At 38.0% G+C, this 22,728-nt stretch overlaps 1 protein-coding gene across 2 annotated transcripts in view; it reads left to right on the plus strand.

Annotated features, from left to right (window-relative positions):
* The window catches only part of LOC150089273 (uncharacterized), a 192,331-nt gene extending 174,913 nt beyond the window's left edge, over nt 1-17,418 (plus strand). For both annotated transcript variants that reach the window (XM_090368457.1, XM_090368458.1), the window contains 2 exons: nt 9,496-10,096; nt 17,186-17,418. In XM_090368457.1, the coding sequence (XP_090224583.1) occupies nt 9,496-10,096; nt 17,186-17,347 (763 nt within the window). In that variant the 3' untranslated portion in view covers nt 17,348-17,418. The remainder of the gene's footprint in view (nt 1-9,495; nt 10,097-17,185) is intronic.
* The last annotated feature ends 5,310 nt before the right edge of the window (nt 17,419-22,728 follow it).

Genomic DNA, 22,728 nt, shown 5'->3' on the forward strand with positions numbered 1-22,728 from the left:
TCCCATATGTAGTACTTTACATTTGTCAATGTTAAACTTCATTTGCCACCGCGAAGCCCATCTGCTCAACCTTTCCAAATCCTGTTGCAGCAGCATAGTGTCAGTAGTGTCCTTGACAACCCTGCCAACCTTCGTATCGTCTGCAAACTTGGACATTAAGCCTGATATACCATCATCAATATCATTTATAAATACAGAAAACAATAAAGGCCCCAATACTGAACCCTGAGGGACTCCACTAATAACATTAGTCCACGATGAGCAGTGTCCATTGATTACCACTCTCTGTCTTCTCCCCCTCAACCACCCCTTTATCCATAGCAGCAACTTGCCTCCAATGCCACACTGCTCCAATTTGTGCAGCAGTCTTCCATGTGCAACAGTATCAAAAGCCTTTCTAAGATCCAAGTATATAATATCAAAGTTATTCCCTGCATCCAGTTCTTTTGTGACTGCATCATAGTATCCAATCAAATTGGTCAGGCAAGACTTCCCCTTAACAAAACCATGCTGTGTCCTAGCTATAACTGAAGTCTTGTCTAGATGATCCTGCAGTGCTTCTTTCACCAGTGCCTCCATTAATTTTCCGGGAACAGAAGTTAAACTCACAGGTCTATAATTACTTGTGTCAGCCTTTGATCCCCCTTTGTGAATTGGGGTCACATTTGCACATCTCCAGTCAATGGGTACCTCCCCTGAGTCCAAGGAAGCTCTCATAATTATGGCTAAGGGTTTGCTTACCTCCTTTGCTGCCTCCTTTAATATAACTGGATAGATCCCATCCACCCCAGGTGCCTTTCTTGTGTTTATCTTCAACAATTTCTCCTCCACTTTGCTCTCAGTTATTACAAGATTCTCTAGCTTACTGCTAGAGTTGAATACACCTCTGGCATTCCCCTCGCTGAATAACTCCTCATGTGTGAATGTCGATGCAAAATATTCATTTAGTTTGTTAGCTACCCGAGCAGGGTCATCAACAGTTGACCCATCGATCTCAAGTGAACCAATCTGATTCATCCCCTTCCTTCTAGAGTTTACATAAGTAAAGAACTCTTTGCTGTTTTTCTTCGCATCCCTTGCCAAGGATCTCTCGTAATCTGCCTTCGCCTGCCTAACCTCCTTTGTAACTTGGTTACAGATCAACTTGTATCTATCATAGGCGTCCATGTCACGTGTTAATTTGTATGTATCCCATGCATTTTTCTTCTCTGCCATATGCCTCATTAGTTCATCTGACAACCATTTAGGCCTAAACCTTGAACAATATTTCTTAGTTGGTATGTAAAGCCTAGTAGCTTCCACGATAAGTTCTTTGAATGCTTCCCATTTTGAATTTGCTGTTGGCAATATCATCAGTTGATCCCACTGTATAGAATTTAAATACTGTCTCAGTCCATTGTAGTCGCCTTTACGAAAGCAATACCCCTTCCCTTTACCCCTAATGGTAGTTACCTCTTTCAGTAACTCCCACTTCAGCACACTGTGATCACTGCCACCAAGTGGTTCATTTATCTGCAGATTTTTAATGCATGAAGAATCACTACTGATAATCAAATCAAGAGTATTACTCCCTCTAGTTGCCTCCCGAACATGCTGATGTAGAAAACAATCATCCAATAAATCCACAAAAGCCTTGCTACTGTGTGAGTGACCAGCCCCCAAATTCCAGTCAATATCTGGGAAATTAAAATCCCCCATTATAAGACTCTCTGATTTACTGGCCCACTCTATTTCTCCGAACAGTTTCTTATTATACTCATCAGAGTCATTAGGCCTATAGCACACTCCTACTCTCAATTTTGATCTCCCAATGCTTATGTCACACCAAACTGACTCGACACTGCACTGTCCAGCGATGTCGACTGGCTTCACTTCCTTGGATTTTATGTGTTTTTTAACTAATAGCATAACCCCTCCTCCCTTCCTATCCTGTCTATCCTTTCTGTAGACATTGTACTCCCCAAATTCCAGTTCTGCATTTCTTATATCTGTGTGACACCACGTCTCTGAAATCCCCACAATATCTGCCTTTGATGTTTTGAGCAATACCTCAAATTCATCAAATTTATTTACTAGTTCTTGTTTATACTCTGGCACAACCACCAGGTCAGTGGAGTTTACAATAAATCAATCAATACAAATGTTAATCGTATTTAGCAATCACAGGTTTGAACCTCAGGTGACTCAGAGCGTGTGGTACTGCACTTGTGCTCCTGACCATTCGACTATGTCTATATATATTATATAATTAATAATAATAATAGGTTGTAGTGATAAAACAGAACGTCTAAAAAAAGAACGTCTAAAAAAAGAACGAAAAATAAAATAGCAATATCAGAAATGCCCAGCAACCATAATGAAATTATAGGCAAATAGATTAGATAAGTGTATGGGTAGGAGTGCTTACCTGACAGGTGTAGCTACAATGAAAAAAATTAAAAGTTCTTGAAAAATAAAAGCAGGTTACCTAAAAAATTATATAAATAAAATTGAATGAAAATATACAGGGTGTTTCAAAGGTGATGGTCAATAATTTAAAGGTGAACTGCACAGACTACAATATGAAAAAAAGCCTAGTAAACATGGGTCCTTAAGTGAATCGTTTTCGAGATATTGCACATTTCTAGTTGGGATCCACCACTGACTTGTTTGTTTAGGTTAGGTTATGCTTATTCTCTCCCTTTCCCCTCTCTCAATGCTCTGAGACATAGCAGGCATACTAGTACTTGTCAAAGGATAGTCAACATGGAAAGAGGTTAGTGTAATGAAGAGTATGCGGACATGCACTTCATGTATTGTAAAGCCAAAGGCAGTGCACTCAAGGCTGCACGTTTGCACAAAAAAGCCTTTTCCCGCCGAAGCAGCCTGTTGGGCTGCTTCGGATGAATTCCCCGCTGCTTCGGTAGGAAATTCATCAGGGTATCAATGCCTTAGAGATCATGGGCACTTTGCACATGGGGAGTACGAGCAGGTAGGTCCAGAAGCATAACATATGATGTTGTTGAAAGGGCATTAGAAAGAATATTATTTTTATTAAAACTAAAGGCGGCACCCAAAACATAAGTTCAAATCTGCCTAACAACTCTCAACTGAGTATCTTACATCTTTCATAAAATAAATAAATAAATACAACATTGTAAAAAATATATATATAAATTAATTTAAAAAAAACAAAAAAAAAAAACAACGACAACGCATAAAATTTACACTAGCAACTCATCCATATCTTAAACAATTGTGGCTATCAAGAACTCTAACATCAAAAACAGACTTAAATTCTAAGTATTGTCCAGGTCTTCTTGGTGAAACAAATCTTATTGTCCAATTTTATCTTCAGACTTGATTGATTTGGGGCAGAACTGGGTTTGCCCCCAGAATAAGCCTCTTCCTTCGAGCAAAAACCTCTTTTGCAAAGGCCTGGAATGCTGCAAGATTACTTGCTGTTTGAATTAGCTGTTCCACTGTAGTTGAGGAGAATCCCTGGACGTTATTCCTCAGCTTTTCTCTGGATTCATTATATATTGCACAGTCAAAGAGTATGTGGGACCAGTTCTCCTTTGCTCCACAGAAACAAAGCTCTGACTCTGAAAGTCTAAATTGAAACGATTTCTCATTGAGGGCCCCATGTCCTGTGACTAGATAGGAGGTTTCCATCGTGAGAGTAAACCATTTTGTAACAGATTTTGCCATTGCAAAGGTAACATCCAGTATGAAGTTTTTCGTAACTAGTCCCTTGTTGGTTGGGTTCCATTGCATCTGCCATATATGAACTAGCTCATTATAGCAGCGCAGCTTCTCTCTTTTCATGTCCGTGTCTAAGTTAAGTCGGATGGCTAGAATTGCCGTAGGAATTCTCCTCCGTATTCTGTAGCATAATCCTCTATAAACTACAAAGAGGTCTGGTGGAAGAACCCCTGCAAAAACTTGTGTTGCTGCTGTGGAGACTGTTCTGCAGATCCGATGGGTGGCCAGGAGAAGTCCCCGTTGGACAGAGTTCAGCTTCTCTTTAATTTTACTCTTAATTGCCCGGTGAAACCACACCCCTGCAGCAAATCTGACTATGGGCAAGAACACCACCTTGTAGTAAAGGAGTATTGTACGCTTGGAGAGCCCCCAGTGACTCCCGGAGATCCTGACTATTGAGACTGAGAAGTTTCTTACTTTTATATTGAGATTCTGAAGGTGAGGGAAGTAAGTCTATGGTCAATGATGACCCCTAGGACTCTGGTTTGGGTCACAAGAGGTAACTGCGTGCCTTGGATTTTAACTTGGGGAGGCCTTCGAAGGTCGAGTTTGGCTCCAAAGATCATCATATTGGTTTTTGTTGTATTGATTTGGAGCTTATTGGTTTGAGTCCATTCGGCAAGGTCGTCAAGAACGTGGTTTGCAGTGGTCTCAAGGGCTCGCTGAGAGCGGCCCAAAAGATGATGGTGAGATTGTCTGCGAATGCATTGATCTTGGTACTGTCGAAGCTGCAGCGAAGCCAGTCCTGAAGAACCGGGTTCCAGATTAGGGAGTTCAATACGGAGCCCTGTGGGCATCCTCTGTAAATTGGTTGTGTTAGTTGCCTATGTCTTGCCTGTACTGTAATGGTTCTGTCGGTGAAGTAGTTCCTGATTAACCAGTAGAGTTGTGGTGGGCAATCAGCAGAGCGCAGCCTCTCAAGAGCGCTCTCCCACCATACCCAGTCAAAGGCCCCCTCAAAGTCTATAAAGACGGCCAGTTCGTACTTGGCCTTGAAGGTTTCCAGATGGAGTATTATTTCTGAGAGTGCATCCTCACAGGGGCAACCTTGTGTGAATCCATATTGTGAAGGAGAGATAAGTTCTTTGTCTTCAAATATGCTTACAATTTTTATTGTTATGAGTCGTTCCAGAATTTTACCAAGGTTGGGTAAGAGAGCAATGGGGCAGAGTGCCTGAGGTTCTGTTGGTGGTTTGTTAGGCTTTGGAATGAGTTGGAGAAGTGCAACTTTCCAGGGCTCAGGGAAAAGAGATTCTGTAAGGCAGTGGTTAAAAAGGAAAAGTAGTTGCTGATTTCAGTTTGAACACCCTTTGTATGAATGCATACTCAATAAGATTAATGCCAGGGCATTTATTCAGATTGATTCTGTTCATTGCTGTCTCTAGTTCTTGGGATGTAAAAGGTTCATCAGGTGAGGTTGATGTGTAGAGTGAATTTCTTCTTCTGATATATGCATGTTCAGGTTGGTCTTCCATTGGATTGTCTGTAGGGAAAAGTTCTTCAATTATGGCACTGATCGAATCATGCCAGGTTATGGTTTCCTGTTCGCGAAACTGTACCGAGCCAAAGACATGTGGGTTGTATGTCTTCCTCCTGGAGATTTTATAAAGGAGTCCCCATGGGTTAGAATTTCCTGAGGCCTTGACGAAGTCCATCCAGGTTTGTCTTTTCCTGTTGGCAACTGGCATGCAGTTCGACGTCTTGAGGCGGCTAATTTCTGTGATGCTGGTACTCCTTACGCACTCTGTGTGCCTCTTTCCTTAGTACAGTTAGCTCGGTGCTCCACCAGGCACAAGTTTGAGGTTTTATGGGCTTTTTCTTCGCTGAGCGATATGCAGCTAATTGGAGTGAGCTCTGGTACAGGTCTGTCAGGTCAGCTGCACTCTTATCAGATAGCGAGGGTAAGTCTGGAAAATCTCTCTGTATGGAAGAGTCAAAGGCTGCCCAGTCAGTGGCCTTAGTCGAGAACCTGACAAACCCAGTAGGGGACAATATGAGGTGCTCGTTTTCCTCCTTGGTTTTCCCCCAGATATTGGTGGGGGTAGCAGCTCAGAATAGTAGTGCTCCTCAGGTGAGGAGCTCGATTCATCGTGAGAACTCATATTAGCATGTATGTCTAGTTAGGGTGAAAACTAGCTAAATCGTCTACCGAATTTCGAGACTGTCTCCTGAAATTGTCTAATCAGAAAAACAATCTCCTGAAAATCAAGTTTCACTGAACTGTCAGCAGGGGCCACTGTGGGCAGGAAACGGTAGTGGGTCACGTGACTTGTAGATGCAAGGTACGGTTTTGCCCACATGTGAGCGTATCACACATTAATAAAATTTACTATAGTTCAATTTAAATCAATTAAGTAATATTAAGGAATCACTCTATATTTGATATTGTTGGTGATGCCATCATCATTAATAACTCATTAATTTTTTTATATATAATAATTACTGAATTAATTGAAATCACCTGTCTGGATAGGCATTTCCCATAGTTTATAACTAATAATCAAGCATGATAGATAGCAAAAAAAATATACACAATAAAACTATAGCACTACACTCTGCCAGGGCTATATATAGCAGCCATGCTGTGGCCAGCGAAGTGCAACTCAGCAATCCAGAATTTTAGGTATAAACATATCTTTTCGAATCCTTACACATCAGAACAAAAATTACATCAATCAACTCACCAACACCTGGGGAATCTGGAACACATATATTTAATCCAAAAATATCAATTTCAATAACTGAACTTAACACAATCCACAGAGCACTGAATGATGTGACCACACTCATACAATACAATACCTAAAGTTAGAAAGAATAGAACAAAATCCAGGAATTTCGACAAGGAGGGTTGCTCCACCAGAGCGCATACTGAGTCATAGCAGTGTGTGGCAAATTTTACATTGCCAATTACTGTACCCCTATCATATCTAGCATGTACAAGGTCTCAGCAATACAGGCTATCCTCCCAGAGTGAACTTCTGCCAGTGGATGCAACAACAGTGTGTCCTGAACCCCCAATTTTTAAATAACATTTTGTTCACTGACGAAGCTGGATTTACTTGTGATGGTATTTTTAATTTTCATAACTGTCACACTTGGTCCAACAAAAATCCTAATGCAATTCATGAGTCACGACATCAGCAAAATTTCTCATTGAATAATGTCTGGGCAGGACCACTAGGAGACAGTCTAATTGGATCACAATTTCTGCCAAATAGGCTAACAGGAGAGCTGTACCTTCAGTTCCTGCAGGATGTACTTCCAGACCTCCTTGATGATGATAACAGTGGTGTATCTACCATGTAGGCAGGCAAGGCAATTGCCTCCGGCCCCGGGCCCTTTAGGCGCTCGCCGTCTTTGGCTGTCTTCTGTTTTTGCAATTTTCATTAATTAAGTAGGGGGCCCGAACATGTTCTTTGCCTCTGGGCCCAAAAATGGGTAGCAACACTACTGGATGATAATGTTCCACTTCAGCAATGGCAGAACATGTGGTTTATGCACAATGGTGCATTGGCACATTTTGCTCGAGTTGTGACTCAAGCAAAATGTATCTAACTAGAAGGTATGGTTAATGGTGGATAGGTAGAGATGGGTCTGTAATGTGGCCTCCCAGATCGCCAGACTTAAATCCTATGGATTTTTGTATCTGGGGTCATGTAAAAAGCTTGGTGTACACTTCTGACATTAACACAGTTGAGGAATTGCAGCATTGGGTTGAAGGAGCCTTTCAGCAAATCAGAAATGACCCAGGAATGCCTGAGAGGATTCGCAACTCAATGCAGAGAAGACTACAAAGCTGCGTACGGATGCAAGGACAGCATTTTGAACACCTTTTGTAACATGTAACATCTGTAAAATCCTGTGGTGTTGAAACCAAAAATTAAAATGTATCCTCTTATGTTTAATAAATTACCCTTAGCAAAGGATTCACAGCTTTTTGCTAAACTAGTGCTCCCATAGTCAGTGACGGATCTTAACAGAAAATGTGCATTATCTCGAAAACGGTTCATTTGCAGTCTGATGTTCACTGGGACTTTTTTGCTTATTTTAGTTTGCACTTTTCATCTTTAAATTATTGACCATCATTTTTGAAACGCCCTGTATAAATGGTACTTAATGCTGTAGGTCCTAAGATTTTAACTACGTCATCAAGGGCTGGCAGCCAAACCATAGTAAACACAACAATAAGCAAGGCTTCTGTTTCTCTTATGATGTATATGTGGCAGACAGAAAAAGCGAGCAAATTTATACATCATAGCCGACCTGACAGAGACCAGAAAGAAAAAGAAATAAAAAACAAAAACAAAACATACTAAAATAAATAAGTAAAATGAAAAGGGTATCCTTAAGCTCAATAGTAAAGCAGCATAAATTTGATATCATGGTCACAAATGCAAAATGGCATCTGGTGTGTGTCGGTGTCCTTTGTTCATGGACTATGGAACAATAGCAGAAGGTATCATAGAGTGACAAATCTGATTATACAATACTGTACTTACTTACTTCCTTCCAGTTGATGTGTTTGGTTGTGGAATCATCCAGAGAGCACTTCATATGAAGTTAGAGAGAACTGCCTTGACCATGAAGTTTGGAGGGGTATGGGACTGTTTCAGCAGGTTTCTACTTGGCCCATGGTGGTAGTGCTTGAAATCATGAAATTCATGACCTATTTAGTCATGAATTATTAGATAATTATTAGATAATTATAATACTACAGAAATAGGCCTTGTCAGAATCAGCATGTGAACACTCCATTTTATATAGGATGGCTTATTGATAGTGACACTGTAAAGTCGGACTGGCCAGTTTAGGGATCAGACTTCAACCCCATTGAATATCTTGGGGATAGACTGGAGTGGCAGGTTTCTGTGGTCAAAATGGTCTTTTTCTAAACTGGCTCTCAGAACTACTTTGAAGGAGGATATATTCCAGCCACCCTTTCTACCAAAAGTTGGTAAAAAGTATGCCCAGCAAGGTTGAAGCAGTAATATAGGTCAGAGGTCACCTTCTGTATATTAGGTTGAATTAAAAGCCCTTTTTAAAAAATATTATGCCTATATAGTGATATAGGATATCTGGTCATAGTGGATAAAACAGCTAGAATGTAATAGCTATCTATCTTTCATATCCAGTTTTTATCCAAGTTGTTTATTACTGCTATAGGATTGGACTGGACTAGGCAGATCCAAAAAAAAAAAGTTTCCATTTTTGACTCTGTTGAATCCTATAATTTCAAAAAAACTTGTTACTTAGTGTGAAAGAATGTGCAGATTATTTTGGCTATACTCTTGAATGCTATGTAAAACTGACCGTGTGAAAAGCAATATACTTATTAAACAGCACCAGCAATGCTTAACAATTGACCTACCTTAGGTTCTATTAATGGTAACTACAAAGTAAATTGTTATTAGAGGTTGAAGGTGCTTGAATTCATTGATCACTCCTGTTGATCATAGGTGTACATGATAAACAGCACTTTCCCTTTTAAACATCTTGTCAAAATCACTGCTTCAGTTATGTGGCCCTAAAATTAAAAATTTCTTTGGACTACTGGAAATCAAAAATTTGAAGTACTGTACTTACTTCCTTACTTCTTACTTACTTACTTAGAAGTACTTACTTCTTAAAATTTAATTGGATGGGCATAAAACAATTCTGTTTTATTAACATAGATGACTAAAATTATTCATCCTGTAATAGATTCAAAAATATGTAATATAATAGTTATATGGTTATATTTCTTTATAGTGAGGATCGGTGCCTCAGTGAATCATTGGACATCATGAGTGGATTTCATCATACTCAAAAATCAGGTGCAGTGCATAAATCCACCTCAAATGAATATAGTTTTGCAAAAACTGGAGATTTGGGTGACCATCCTTCGCTCTTTGTGTCTCAACCAGTTTCAAGCCCTGATATTTTGGCATTGAATGACCAGGGACTATCTCTTTCCCAAACACAATCCTATGCTAAAAGCATAGTAACCGATGTTCAACAAGCTGCATTATTAAAGGAGCTACAGAGCAAATGGATGAATGATAGGAATGCCATAAAAAATGAAATAGAGCAGAATTTTACTCCTGTTTTAGCTGTACCTCAAGCTGCTTTGGGATACGAGCCATCAGAATTGAGAGAGAATAAAACAACAAAGAATTCAATTTTTATGTCAGCCTTATCTACTAAATTGCATACGTTAGGAGGTGATTTAGCCATAGTAAAAGAGGAGGTTGTAAGTGTGCAGAAAGAAATTACTGCTTTTGAATCTAGTTTAATTACAGTGAACCTGAATGCAGAAAAAGTTAATATCAAAGTTCAAGAGATGGAAAGAAATATCAGTACCAAGTTGAAAGTAAGTTTTGTATTATTTTTAAAATTGATCATAATAAATGCTACATAAAAATTTCACACAAGGGTGAATCAAATTAAAATGAGATTTATGCTCCAGTTTAATTATTTTCCAAATTTACAAGGGTGTGCAATAGAGGTTGTGTGTGTGTGTGTGTGTGTGTGTGTGTGTGTGTGTGTGTGTGTGTGTGTGTGTGTGTGTGTGTGTGTGTGTGTGTGTGTGTGTGTTAGATTTTCATAAAGAACAGTAGAGTCATTTTGTGGTGACAGGAGCTTCTTGTACTATAACTTATTATGCCTTATGTGTGGGAAGTTATAGTACAAGAAGATATACACAAAATGGGTTTTGTGATGACCCTAAACAAAAAAGGTGTTAGAATATATAGTACTTTGGTACTATGTATGGATTGAGAAGACACATGATACTTGATGACATTGGACTTTAATTTCTGTAGATTGTGATTTTCTTGTGAAGGACAGTTGTCCAAAGAAGAAGAAGGGTGAAGTAAGAAATGAGGAAGAAGGAAAAGTTATATGTACAGTTGAACAGCAAGTTGATGCCGACCAGTTGAAGTATGTGTTCAGACTGGTTTGGAAGAGACAAGTAGAATTACAGATGCCACTTCAGAAGGGCAGTGTCCATGGAAATATCTATAGAAAAAGCATGTGTGTGATAAAGAGTGGAGAGAGTTTTAAGAGTGGTCATTAATTAACCTGACTACCCTCTGCTGAATAAAGTCTAGATGCCTACATATCTTGATTGAATGTGGGAAATCATCGGTACACAATGCATTATGAAACTGAAAAAAATGTATTCTTGGACTTTGTCATATGATTAAAGGGCATAGTCATGATGCAATTACTGTGAACCAGAAGGCAAGCAATATGCATATGCTGTGGAAACTTTTTTTTGTCTATTACTGTGGCTGAACATATTCAAGAATTTTGAGAGTAAAACAATCACATAGGTGCAATACTTAAAATATTCTTCAAGGCAGTTGCAACATGCCATCAAAAACAAGAAACCTGAGCATTTGATTTTGAGGCCTCACCTGCTACATAAAGATGTGTAACTACACATGTTGACTTATTATGGAACCATCCAACAACTTTGGCTTGGATCACCCAAATATCTACCATATAACACTGGATTTGTAAAGACATCAATTCCAAATATATACATTTTTTTTTTTTTATTATACTAGGCAGTCCCAGCCAATTTTCCTGGCAACCCTGGAACCACCTGAAAGACTTTTATAACCACTTACTCTGAGTGCTATTACCCAGATGGAACATTTCTGAGATTATTGTTTTATCAGTAGTGGATTAGTGGGCACCCTCAGTTGTAAGAGTGAAAAACTCGGTTGTAATAAGTTTCTATAATATGAGAGAGTCCAAAGTGTATAAGAAGAATCTAAGGTCACTCATTGAGAATAAATAGCATTTTGGAAAAGAAAGGAGGGTAGAAAGGTGGGAAATGGACAGGAAAAGAAATATTTTAAATGAATAGAGATGAAGAGTGAGAAAGGTGAAAACAAGAGGGAGAATAAGAAGAAAGAAAAATGAAAAGAGAGCGAGAGAGAGTTTATTATATTATGGATGTACATTTTATTTTGGCAGGGTGCTGTATATCAAAATAATGAAGAGGACCAAGAGAACTAAGGTCATGAAATAACAGTATATTGTGTATATGTACTGTATGCATGTTGTTGCTGTTTACGTGCAAGCTTCAGTTTTGCCATTATAGCTACATAAAGAATAATGCATTTGCATTACTTGAGCTAATCCATATTTTAAAAATATTCATCTCTAAACTTATATGAAATTAACACATACATTCTTTGGCATTTCTCATATAGTGGAAACTTACCACAACTGGGTTGTCGGCTTTTACACTAAGGGTACTTACTATGTATGTGTTAAGAAGACAGGTGATACTTGATGACATTGGACTTGAATTTCTGAAGGTTGTGATTTTCTTGTGAAGGACAGTTTTCCAAAGAAGAAAGGCAGAAGTAAGGAGGAAGCATAGTCAGCTGTGTTGAAGGAACAATAATCCCTGAAGTGGTCCATTCCAGTAATGATATTTACAGAGGATAAACAGCAATATACTTCTATATTTGGGAGAGTACTGTTTATTATTATTATTATTATTATTATTATTATTATTATTATTAGCCATATGGTACAAGGAAGCCTGAGGCTTATGCTGCACCAGCCAAAAAAAAAAAAAAAAAAAAAAAATTCCCCGAGTTGCCCCCTGTGTGTGAGAGAGAGAGAGAGAGAGAGAGAGAGAGAGAGAGAGAGAGAGAGAGAGAGAGAGAGAGAGAGAGAGAGAGAGAGAGAAGTAGAAAGGCATCACCAAGAAAGAGAAGAATGATGATATCTAGCTCAGGACCCTGGGTTTGCCAAGCCCATACTCACCATTTCAAGGTAAGGCACAGTGTGATGCATGTTCACTACTTATACCATAGCTTCTGAAGATTACTTTGAAGAATGATATATCTTTAGTTAAGGTAAATAAATCTTTTTTTCAAATGATTTACCCTTATAGGTTAATTTTGATTCTTACCAAGATGTTTTATTTTAGAAACTCTTCAAGGAAACTTTTCATGAATTTACTGAATTTTTTTTTTTTTTTTTTTTTTTGTGAATTTACTGAATTCAACAGTTGAATTTTCCAGGAGTCTCAGTATCAAAAAAAAAAAAAAAAAAAAAAAAAATTCAGTAAAAAAACAAAGTTAAATATTTGAGATTTCACAAAACAAAGTAGAAAGCACTTTTTGAATATTTCTCTGATTGTAGTTAATCATACAAGAGCAGAGAGCAATGGGTTAGTGGGACTTAAAAAAAAAAAAAAAAAAAAAAAAGCATTGCAAGTGCTAAATTTATACATTATTAATAATTTCCAAACCAGTTTATTTAAATTTTACATATTTACTAGACAGTATGTCATTGTTACTATGTATTTGTAATAAAATTATTCATTTATATAAAATATTCCTTTCATATAAATGAAATATTCAAATTTATATTCATCTGTATATAAAATTATTCATTTTATGAGACATTCAAAGTAGTTCATAGTATGCTACTTGATAGTACAGTAGTATATATTTAGTTTTTAAAGTGATTTGAATGCTGAAATCATATCACACTGGGATTTTACTTGCGTAAAAGTTTTTAAATTCTTTTCAGTGGGCCCAACAGTGTTACCAACTGCAAATTCTAAATATGAATCATTCGGAGAAGTAATTTTAGAAGCTACCAAGTTTTTCATACCAAGATATACAATTCAAGGTTTCAGACCTAAATGGATGACAGATGAACTAGTTGAAGCTAGTGACAGAGAAGAAAACAAATGGGATGATTATAAATTAGCAAGGGACACAGAAACAAAGCAAGTACAAACTAGTCTACACTTGTCACAAAGGTGGTTAGACAGGCTAAGACACATTATGAGAAACCTCTGACTAGGAATATAATGAAAAGTAGCACAGAGTTCTTTTTATGTTAACACCAGAAGGAAAGGAATGAATGCCATTGGTCCACTAGACATGAATTGCATAACTATTGATGATCCTGTTCTGGTCTCCAACAAACTGAATAAATATTTTTCATCTAAATTCATGCATGTAGAAGTGTTTAGGGTTAGGTATACCAGAAATATTCCAACTTATAATTGGAACTTAATGATTTTGTGATAACTGAAAGGAAAGTGGAAGAGAAATTGAGACCAAAAGTAAATAAATGAGGTTGATGGAAATCTATTCAATTATATTAAAGCAATAGTAAAAGAGGTAAGTAAACCTTTAGTCATAATTATGAGAGCATCCTTGGATTCAGGGAAGATTGTTATGGACAGAAATGTGCAGACTTCCCTCTTCATAAAAGGGATTAAAGGGAGAAGTGAGTAATGACAAACCTGTAAACATGACTGCTGTTCCAGGGAAAATTATGGGGGTCAGTGATCAAAGAAGTAACGAAAGATTACCTTGACATGAATGTAATTTTACATTCCTGCTAAGATCTGTGCTGCAACTGCCATATGGCAATCACAGATTCATTAAAGGAAAATCTTGACCAATCTGATTGGCTACTATGACATATTAACAAAGGAATTGAATGCAAAAAGTGTTTTAACATTATAAACTTAGATTTTAGCAAAGCTTTTGATACTGTTCCATGAGAAAAATTGCTAAGAGGAAGTTACCTTTTTTTTTTACTGTCATGGATAGATTACTTTGATGGTTGAATGCAGAGAGTGGTTATTAATGGATACTGCTATTTGTGGACTAATGTTATTAGTGGAGCCTCTCAAAGTTCCATGCTGGGCTCTATTTTTTTTTTAATATTTATTAATATATTGATGATGACATATCAAGTTTGCAGATGATATGAAGGTTGACAGGGTTAATGACAGAAATAAGGATAAGATGCTGCAACAAGGCCTAGGAAAATTAGACTTATGGGCTAAGAAGACAATTGGGGTTTAACATTGAAAAATGCAAGTCACAAGCCATAATCCTAGAATAACATACCGACTGGGCACTAGGGCACTCAGGTAAAGGAGAAAGAAAAAGACTTTGGGAAACTGTACATGTCAAGGGAGATCCTGTCCGCCCATTTTTTCTGACAGTGTAGACAGACTGCTAAATCAGTTTATGAGGTTCTGTCAGTGGTATACAAGAATTTTTCCACAAAGGATAAGGAGGCGATTGTCCCATTGTATAAGCATAGGTTAGTCCACAGCTTGATTATTGCACAGAGGGCTGGAAATCTCATTTTAAGAATGAGGACTTGTTGTAACAGGTGCAGAGAAGAGCAACTAAATTAGTCAAGAACACAAAATAGTACTTTTATCATAAAAGATTTCAGTTCTTTAAATTGCCACATCTGAAAACTAGGCACTTGTAAGGAGACTGAAGTGTTTAAGGCCTTAAATAGATTGAGTAAATTAAATGCAGATGGCAGCAACTTTTGTTCACATGACACACACATAAGAGGACAAATTTAAATTGGGAAACGATTGTTATAGGATGGATGTGTGAAAATTTGCTTTCTGCCAGAGAGTGATTGGGATAGTTCGAATTTAAGGAAGAATTAGACAAATTATAATTTGTCTACTTCTTCCTTAAATTTATATTAATTACTTAGAGTTATTATAATAATTATTAATAACTCTAATTTATTAATAATTATTCGAGTGGGGGGACAGATGAGGTGGGTAGTATTTCTTTTTTTTTTTTTTTTGACTGATACTGTTTAAGCTTCCTTCCTTGCATCATTTGCCATTACTAATATTAAAAGACATTACTCAGGATGAAAAGAAGTCTAAAAGGGATCAGTCTAATCATATAAGGTGCATTCAAGTTATAAGGTCATAAGGTCTCCAAATTTATTTCTCATAAAGTACACAAAATACAGAGGTAATGCTTGCCTCACTTTTCAGCATAGTCTCCTAGAAGCTGCACACGTGTTCTTCCATGCTATGAAGGCTGTGACAAACTTTCTTTGGCATTATGTTTGGCTAACTGGTAAATGGTAGAAGCAGCTTCTTGTTGGCTAGGAAATCTCCTGTCACAAAGAGCATCCTTCATCACTAGGAAAAATTAAAAGTCACTAGGTGCAAGGTCAGGCAAGTATGGAGGATGTGGGACCTCAATCTTGCTTTCTTTAAAAAAATTTTGAACATTTCCAGAACAATGGGGTAAAGCATTGTCTTGATGGAAATGAAATGTGATTCAGTCTGTGTGGATGTTTTTTCTGAAGTGTTGGGAGAAATGTTTTTTTCACAACTTCTTCATATGAGTTTCCCATCACTGCAGCCCTTGGGTATACAATGTGTAAGGATTATTCCATCAAAATATCCCAGAAAAACAGTAACCATAGTTTTCTCTACACTTGCAGCAACCCAAAACTTTTTGAATGGTGGTGAATCACTGTGCTTCCATTGGGCACACATCTCATTCATCGTGACAATCGAAAAAAAGAAAGATCCATTCACTGAAGCATCTCGATTCACTGCTTCACACAAGTTAATACGATTGTCTTTTGGTTTCTGGGAAAGCTGCCTTGGAACCCACCGAGTTGACACCTTGCTTATTCTGAGACCTTCATTGAGTATGCACAGATCCAAGTAATGGCTGTAACTGTTGTAGTTCCATCCACTGTTGATCTTCTTTCACCTAAAACCATTTTTAAACCTGGCAGATGTTGGCCTCAGCATGACTGGTTCACATGCTTCGTTCTCACAGGACTCACCCTTCACAAAACTTACGTACCCAGCTCTACATGTTTTTCACATCCATAAAACCTCCTACAGGACACACTTCTGACATTTCTTGATGGATTTCAATCAGACTTTTTCCAGTATGCAAAAATCAGTTGTCCTTGATGAGTGAAGAATGCCATTTTAAGTATTATAAACATAGTGTACTGTTTAAGGTGCTGCAATACATATGACATACTGCATTGTGCTGCCATCTGAAAACATTCAGAACTATTTGGCAGTTAGACTAAAAGCAGTCCCGCATATATACTTCAATTATTTTGTGAGAAATAAATTTAAACTTGAATGCACCTCATATAATAATGGATCAGGGTGACACCAATACTTCTTCAGCACACATTCTAATATCTCATTAGCTAAAAGAATGAAAATCAGTTACTCTCTCACTGTTTTACCTGCATTCATTGCTAGCTCAACCTGTTGCACAAATTATCATCCTTTCTTACAGTTAGTTTAGTTAATTCTTCTGATATATTACGAATGTTAATAATTAAAAATTACCATATATTAATTAATTAACACATGATATTTAATTAATATAATGTAATTAATGCTGATTGTTGAAAGAACTCTATATTGTATATGCAGGCCAGAAGGATAATAAATGAGAAGGAACCATTACTGTATATGATTTGGCAAAAGCTCCATTACTGTACAAGGATTCTGCTAACCTTTGTGCAGTAATGTTTTAAATCTCTTGTAAGCTTGAAGTCTTTGCTTTGAATTTACTTGAATGAAAAGGAAAATTAAATTTTCAATAGCTCAGTTTTTAAATGATGCCTTTTTTCATTAATCTTGCAGGAGATGGAAACACTATATGGGAAGCTACAGCAAGCTTTCAGAGAAGTAAACAAAACTTTCAATGAACAAAGTTTCCTAACTCAGGAAATCAGATTTCTTCTCTCACAGTTAAAAGATACAACAAAGAAATCTCTCTCACACAGTGATCCTGTTATCCACTAAACCTTGCAGTGAACTTTTCTGATCTACAGTAGACCAACTTTCTGAAATTTTTGATTATCAGAAAATTTTTTTCTCTTTTTCCACCTAATTTTAATCAAAGAAATTGACAGATTTAATATTTAACTATAAGAAACAAAATTATCAAGGGATTTAATAATAAATTGTTTCCACTTAGAAGAGTAAATCTCATCCATGCTTTGTTTGTTGTTTGGTTTTTAGGAGCATTAGCAATTAAGGCCGTATTACTCCGGGATATATACGGTGGTCATTCTCTGATCTTTCCGCATCCTCCGTATTTGGTGGTGACAGGCTCAAACCCCGGTCTAATCAAGAAGCGTGTGCTATGCACTGCTGCTCCTTACCACCTGGCTACGGAGGCACCTTCTCATCCATGCCAGCTCTGAATAATACCAATTACACTAATGATGATAAAACTTCATTTTAAAAAAATGATACAATTATTACAAAATTACTAATGAAAATTTAAATAATTATCAGTTTATGAACCTTTTTTTTCAGCAGTCTTCTTCTTTAAATTATTAATTTATGTAGTCTTTCAGTTTAACTCTTTATAAATAGGTGTTTTTTCTCTATAAATTTACTAACCTCTGTGAATGATATAAACTTTGGCCATTTTAACTGTAATGCACAAAACTAGAGACAAAGCATGAACTGCATAGTGATTTCACAATGATTCAGTGCTTGGTCCATTGTCATTTTTACATTTATTAATGATACTGATGAAGGCATATCAGGTTTAATGTCTAAGTTTGCAGATGATGCAAAGGTTGGCAGGGTAATTAAGGTGTGCTACTGCAATAAGATGTAAACTAATTAGGTAGATAGGCTGAGAAGAGGCCATTGAAGTTTAATATTGAGAGAGGCAAGGTATTTCATATTTCATATGGGGAGCTGTAATCCCAAATTACTGTACCAACAGTAAAATTTGCAGATGATACAAAAATTTGCAGAGTGGTTAATCACAGTAATCAGGGAGTGCTATTGCAATAAGATCTAGACAAATTAGGTAGATGGGCTGAGAAGGCAATTAAAGTTTAATATCAACAGATGCAAGTTACTTCATATGGGAAACTGTATTCCCAGATTACTGTACCAACAGTGTGGTGCCACACTCAGGAAAGTGGATAATGAAGAGACCTGGGAGGTAATTGTGCAGTCAGATATGAAGTTCTCTGAGCAGTGTAGATAGGCTGCCAGGGCAGCTTATGGGGTTTTGCCAGCAATATACAGGAATTTTTCTAGCAGGTGTAAGGAGGTGATTATCCCATTGTATCAGGCCACATCTTAAGTACTGCATACAAGTCTGAAGGCTTCATTTTAAAAAGGATGTGGATTTGTTTGAACAGGTGCACAGAGGAGAAAATGAGATTAGTGAGAATAACAAAAGAGTACTCTTACCATGAGAGGCTTCAGCTCTGCAAATTGCAGTACCTCGAGACAATGCACCTGCAAGAAGATGTGATTGAGATGTTTAAGGCTCTGAATGGATTCAGTAAGCTCAGTGCTAATGGAATCCTTCCTTCTGTTCACACTACACGCATGATGGGGCATAAATTGAAATTAACTACGGATGGCTGCAGAGTGGATTGTGTGGAAATTTACCTTCAAGCAGTGGGTGACTGGTCGTTGGAATAAACTTCCATCGGGTGTTGTGGAGATGGGTAGTTTGAATAAATTTAAGGAACTAGACAAACTGTTAGAACGGATGGACAACAAGGAGATATGGGAAGTGTTGGCTTTTTTTTTTTTTTTTTTTTGGCTGAAGCTGATATAGCATTTGTATAAGCTATATAAGCTTCACCCAAAAAAAAAAAAAAAAAAAAAAAAAAAAAGCCAAAACTTCCCGTATCTCCTGTTGTTCATCCCTTCTAACAGTTTGTCTAGTTCTTCCATGGTGTCATTTTTCACCATTAATACTAATCTGAATTGAATAGAAATTCAAAATGAAGAGGGTAAATGTTGAATGCAGCAGGAAACCAACAGCCATTGAGAATTTAATGCCCTTTTGATTGCTACTAGATGTCTCAATCCAAAGAAGAATTGAATAAGAACCAGTCATATGAAGTGTTTGATCTCATATCTGGTGAGTATGTGCTTGGCACACCCAGGGTCCTAAGCTGGATATCATCATTCTTCTCTTTCTTGGTGATTCCTTTCTACTTCTCTCTCTCTCTCTCTCTCTCTCTCTCTCTCTCTCTCTCTCTCTCTCTCTCTCTCTCTCTCTCTCAAGGTAACTCGGGATTTTTTTTTTTTTTTTGGCTGGTGCAGCATAAGCCTCAGGCTTCCTTCGACCAGCTGGATTGGTGTGACAAGAAAACAGAAGCCAGCTGGAGTTGTGACCATTAAAATCACCAAGGAAAAATTACTTCGCTGTTAGGAAAGTTGGACTGGAGAAAGTCAAGTTGCAAAGAGCTCCAATTGATTAGTGGAGTTGGGAGAACGGTAGAGACAACAGATGAATTTTACACAATGAGTAGAGAGATTTTAAACCAGAGAAGATCAAAGAGGGGAGATTCGACATTACCAAGTCTCTGACGGAATATCGGAACGGAGATGTGCACAAGTACCACCTTTGAGGCGAAAAGAACCATACAGCGAATAATTTAGGCAAAGTACATTGGGTTTGGCAGACTGCAAGTGGAAATGGACATTGTTGAGATTAGAATTGAGACCACGTATATTTGTGAAATGGACTAGGAAGTGTTTGAGAGATTTAGATCTTTTCACAGATAGACCCCATGGGCTCACATCTGGTGAGTATGGTCTTGGCACACTCAGGGTCCTGAGCTGGATATCACCATTCTTCTGTTTCTTGGTGATTCCCTTCTCTCTCTCTCTCTCTCTCTCTCTCTCTCTCTCTCTCTCTCTCTCTCTCTCTGGATAACTCAGAAATTTTTTTTTTTTTTTGGCTGGTGCAGCATAAGCCTTAGGCTTCCTTGCACTATATGGCTAGTAATAGTAATAACTAATACTTCGTAGGTCCTTTTGCTCTCAGTACAGCACTATCCGACGTGACATTAATACAACAAGATGTCGGAAGGCGTTCAGGAGGTATGGCCAACAAAGCTGTGTGTGTGTGTAATGCGGCTAGCAATACAAATATGGAAGTGATTGGTGTATCCAGACGCCTGATATGCCTTTCCATAGTGTCCCACAAGTGCTCTATAGGATTGATATCAGCGGAGTTCAGAGGCCAATCGATATGCTGGAAGTCAGAACTGTGTTCCTCAAACTATTCGTGCACAACAAGCGCCCAATGTCTCGGCGCTTGTCATCTTGGAAGACACCATCGCCATTCGGGAAAAAGTGTAACATAGCAGGGTGTACACACTCAGCAAGCAGTTGACCATAGCGGAGACTACTGATACGTTGTTTCACATGCAGCAGGGGTCCACGTTCCTGCCAGTGAAACATGCCCCACACTATACAACAGCCTTCACCAGCCTGCACTTTTGATACCATGCATGATGGATTAAGAGATGGATGTTGTTGACGCCAAATCCGTACAGGACCATCCACAATGTGGAGTGAATAATGTGACTCATCCGACCAGCACGCATTCTTCCAGTCTTCTAACGTCCAACTTGCATGTACTTTGCACCAGGAGAGTCTTTTACGCATATGAACCCTGGTTAGGAGAGGATGACGCAGTGGTCGTCTGCTGGTATAGTCCATACGTTGCGAGCATGCGACGTATGGTCATGCCAGATATTGTTCCAGGTTGGCCCATGTATTGGATAGTGAACTCTTCAACAATGATGCGCCGATTCGGCTTGTCCGAGTCATCGGACCCAGCGCTCACTTCTAACATCAACCTTTCACTGACCTTTGCAGTTTTGCCATCAGGTCGTTGTTTGACCATTTTGACACCAGTCCTGGTGCACTTTAATAACAGCGGCTCTCGAACACCCCATCAATCGAGGCACCAGCTCATCTAGCACCCACAATCTGTGCTTTATCAAAGTCCGATAAATTCTTCCTTTTACCCATTACACACGCATAAAATCACGGGCTACCCCAATTCTACTAGAATCATAGCAACTTGTGATCCTCCATCCAAAACTGCAATTGTGTTTAATAACGAACCTGTTATCACTGCGATTACAGGAGAATGTTACCTGTATCCTCGTATCTTCTAGTTCCATCTCTTTCTACCTAACTTCATTATACAGTCTCCCCCTTGGAAGATGTGCATATAGCATCCTACTGAACAAGATCTGTGATAAATTTGCAAATAACTTGGTGGTGGCGCGAACCTGAACGCCAAATCGACGTTCTGGAACAGTGGCTTCACGGATCCTCGGGGAGCTCAATTTAAAGATTTAATTATGGCTCACAGCCCTTGTATTAAAAATGTATAAAATAAACCATATACTTTCTCCACTACCAACAGAGAATCAAACATTGACATCACACTTACTTCCATAAGGATGGAAGACAAAATTGGAAACTGGGACGTGAAACCCTCCTTGGTGAACAGCGATCAGAGGGCTATCACATTCAACATATCAAAGAACTCCCAACACAATGACTTGACTGTCTACACTATCTTCTATAACACCATACACTATCTTCTTAAGTCAACACAATGTCTTGACTTAAGAAGATAGTGTATGGATAAAGTAAACTGGAAAAATTTCGAGGATTATCTGGGTATGGTATTTAATGGGGAGAATGCTGAAGCATTAAACCAACTATCGGTTTCAGAATATGTAGACACTGTTCAACAACATCTCTATATAGCTATGTCAAATTCAACTAAAAGAAAACATAAGAAAGCCTTCAGTGCCATGGTGGAACACTCATCTTTCTGACTTGAAACTCCAAATTCACCAAGCCAGACGCTTATATCAGCGTAGTAGACATCTTTCTAACGAGGACGTTGAAAAGCTGAAAAACAGTTATAGAGAGAAAAGAAAATTATTCCATTGAGCCATATCTAAAAGTAAGAGGACCTGCTGGCAAAACTTGTTGTTGTTGGAAATGCCAACCCCTAGGGGATCATAACATAATGAGGAATAAAGTGATAAGTGGAGATATTTATCAGACTGTAATTAGTAATAATCTAGAAACAACAGGCTGGCACTCTACTGTTGGAACGATCGTTGCTAATTTGTTTCCAAAAGATCTACCTCACTTTGATACTCCAGAACAGGCAGAGATCAGGAGGAAAAACCAGAATTATGTTGGATCTACTGATGTTTGCCTTTTTACTCTAGTGGAACTAGGAGCTGCTTCTGCTAAACTCAATAAAAAAAAATGCCCTGGCATTCACTTGCTAGAGAATTTGGTAATTGTGAAAATTTTTAAACTGTTTCCCAATATCCTACTGAATATGTACAATAAATGCTTCCTCGAGG

Source organism: Mastigoproctus giganteus, chromosome 2 (assembly GCF_048544385.1).
Source record: "Mastigoproctus giganteus isolate SK-2022 chromosome 2, ASM4854438v1, whole genome shotgun sequence".
NCBI lineage: Eukaryota > Metazoa > Arthropoda > Arachnida > Uropygi > Thelyphonidae > Mastigoproctus > Mastigoproctus giganteus.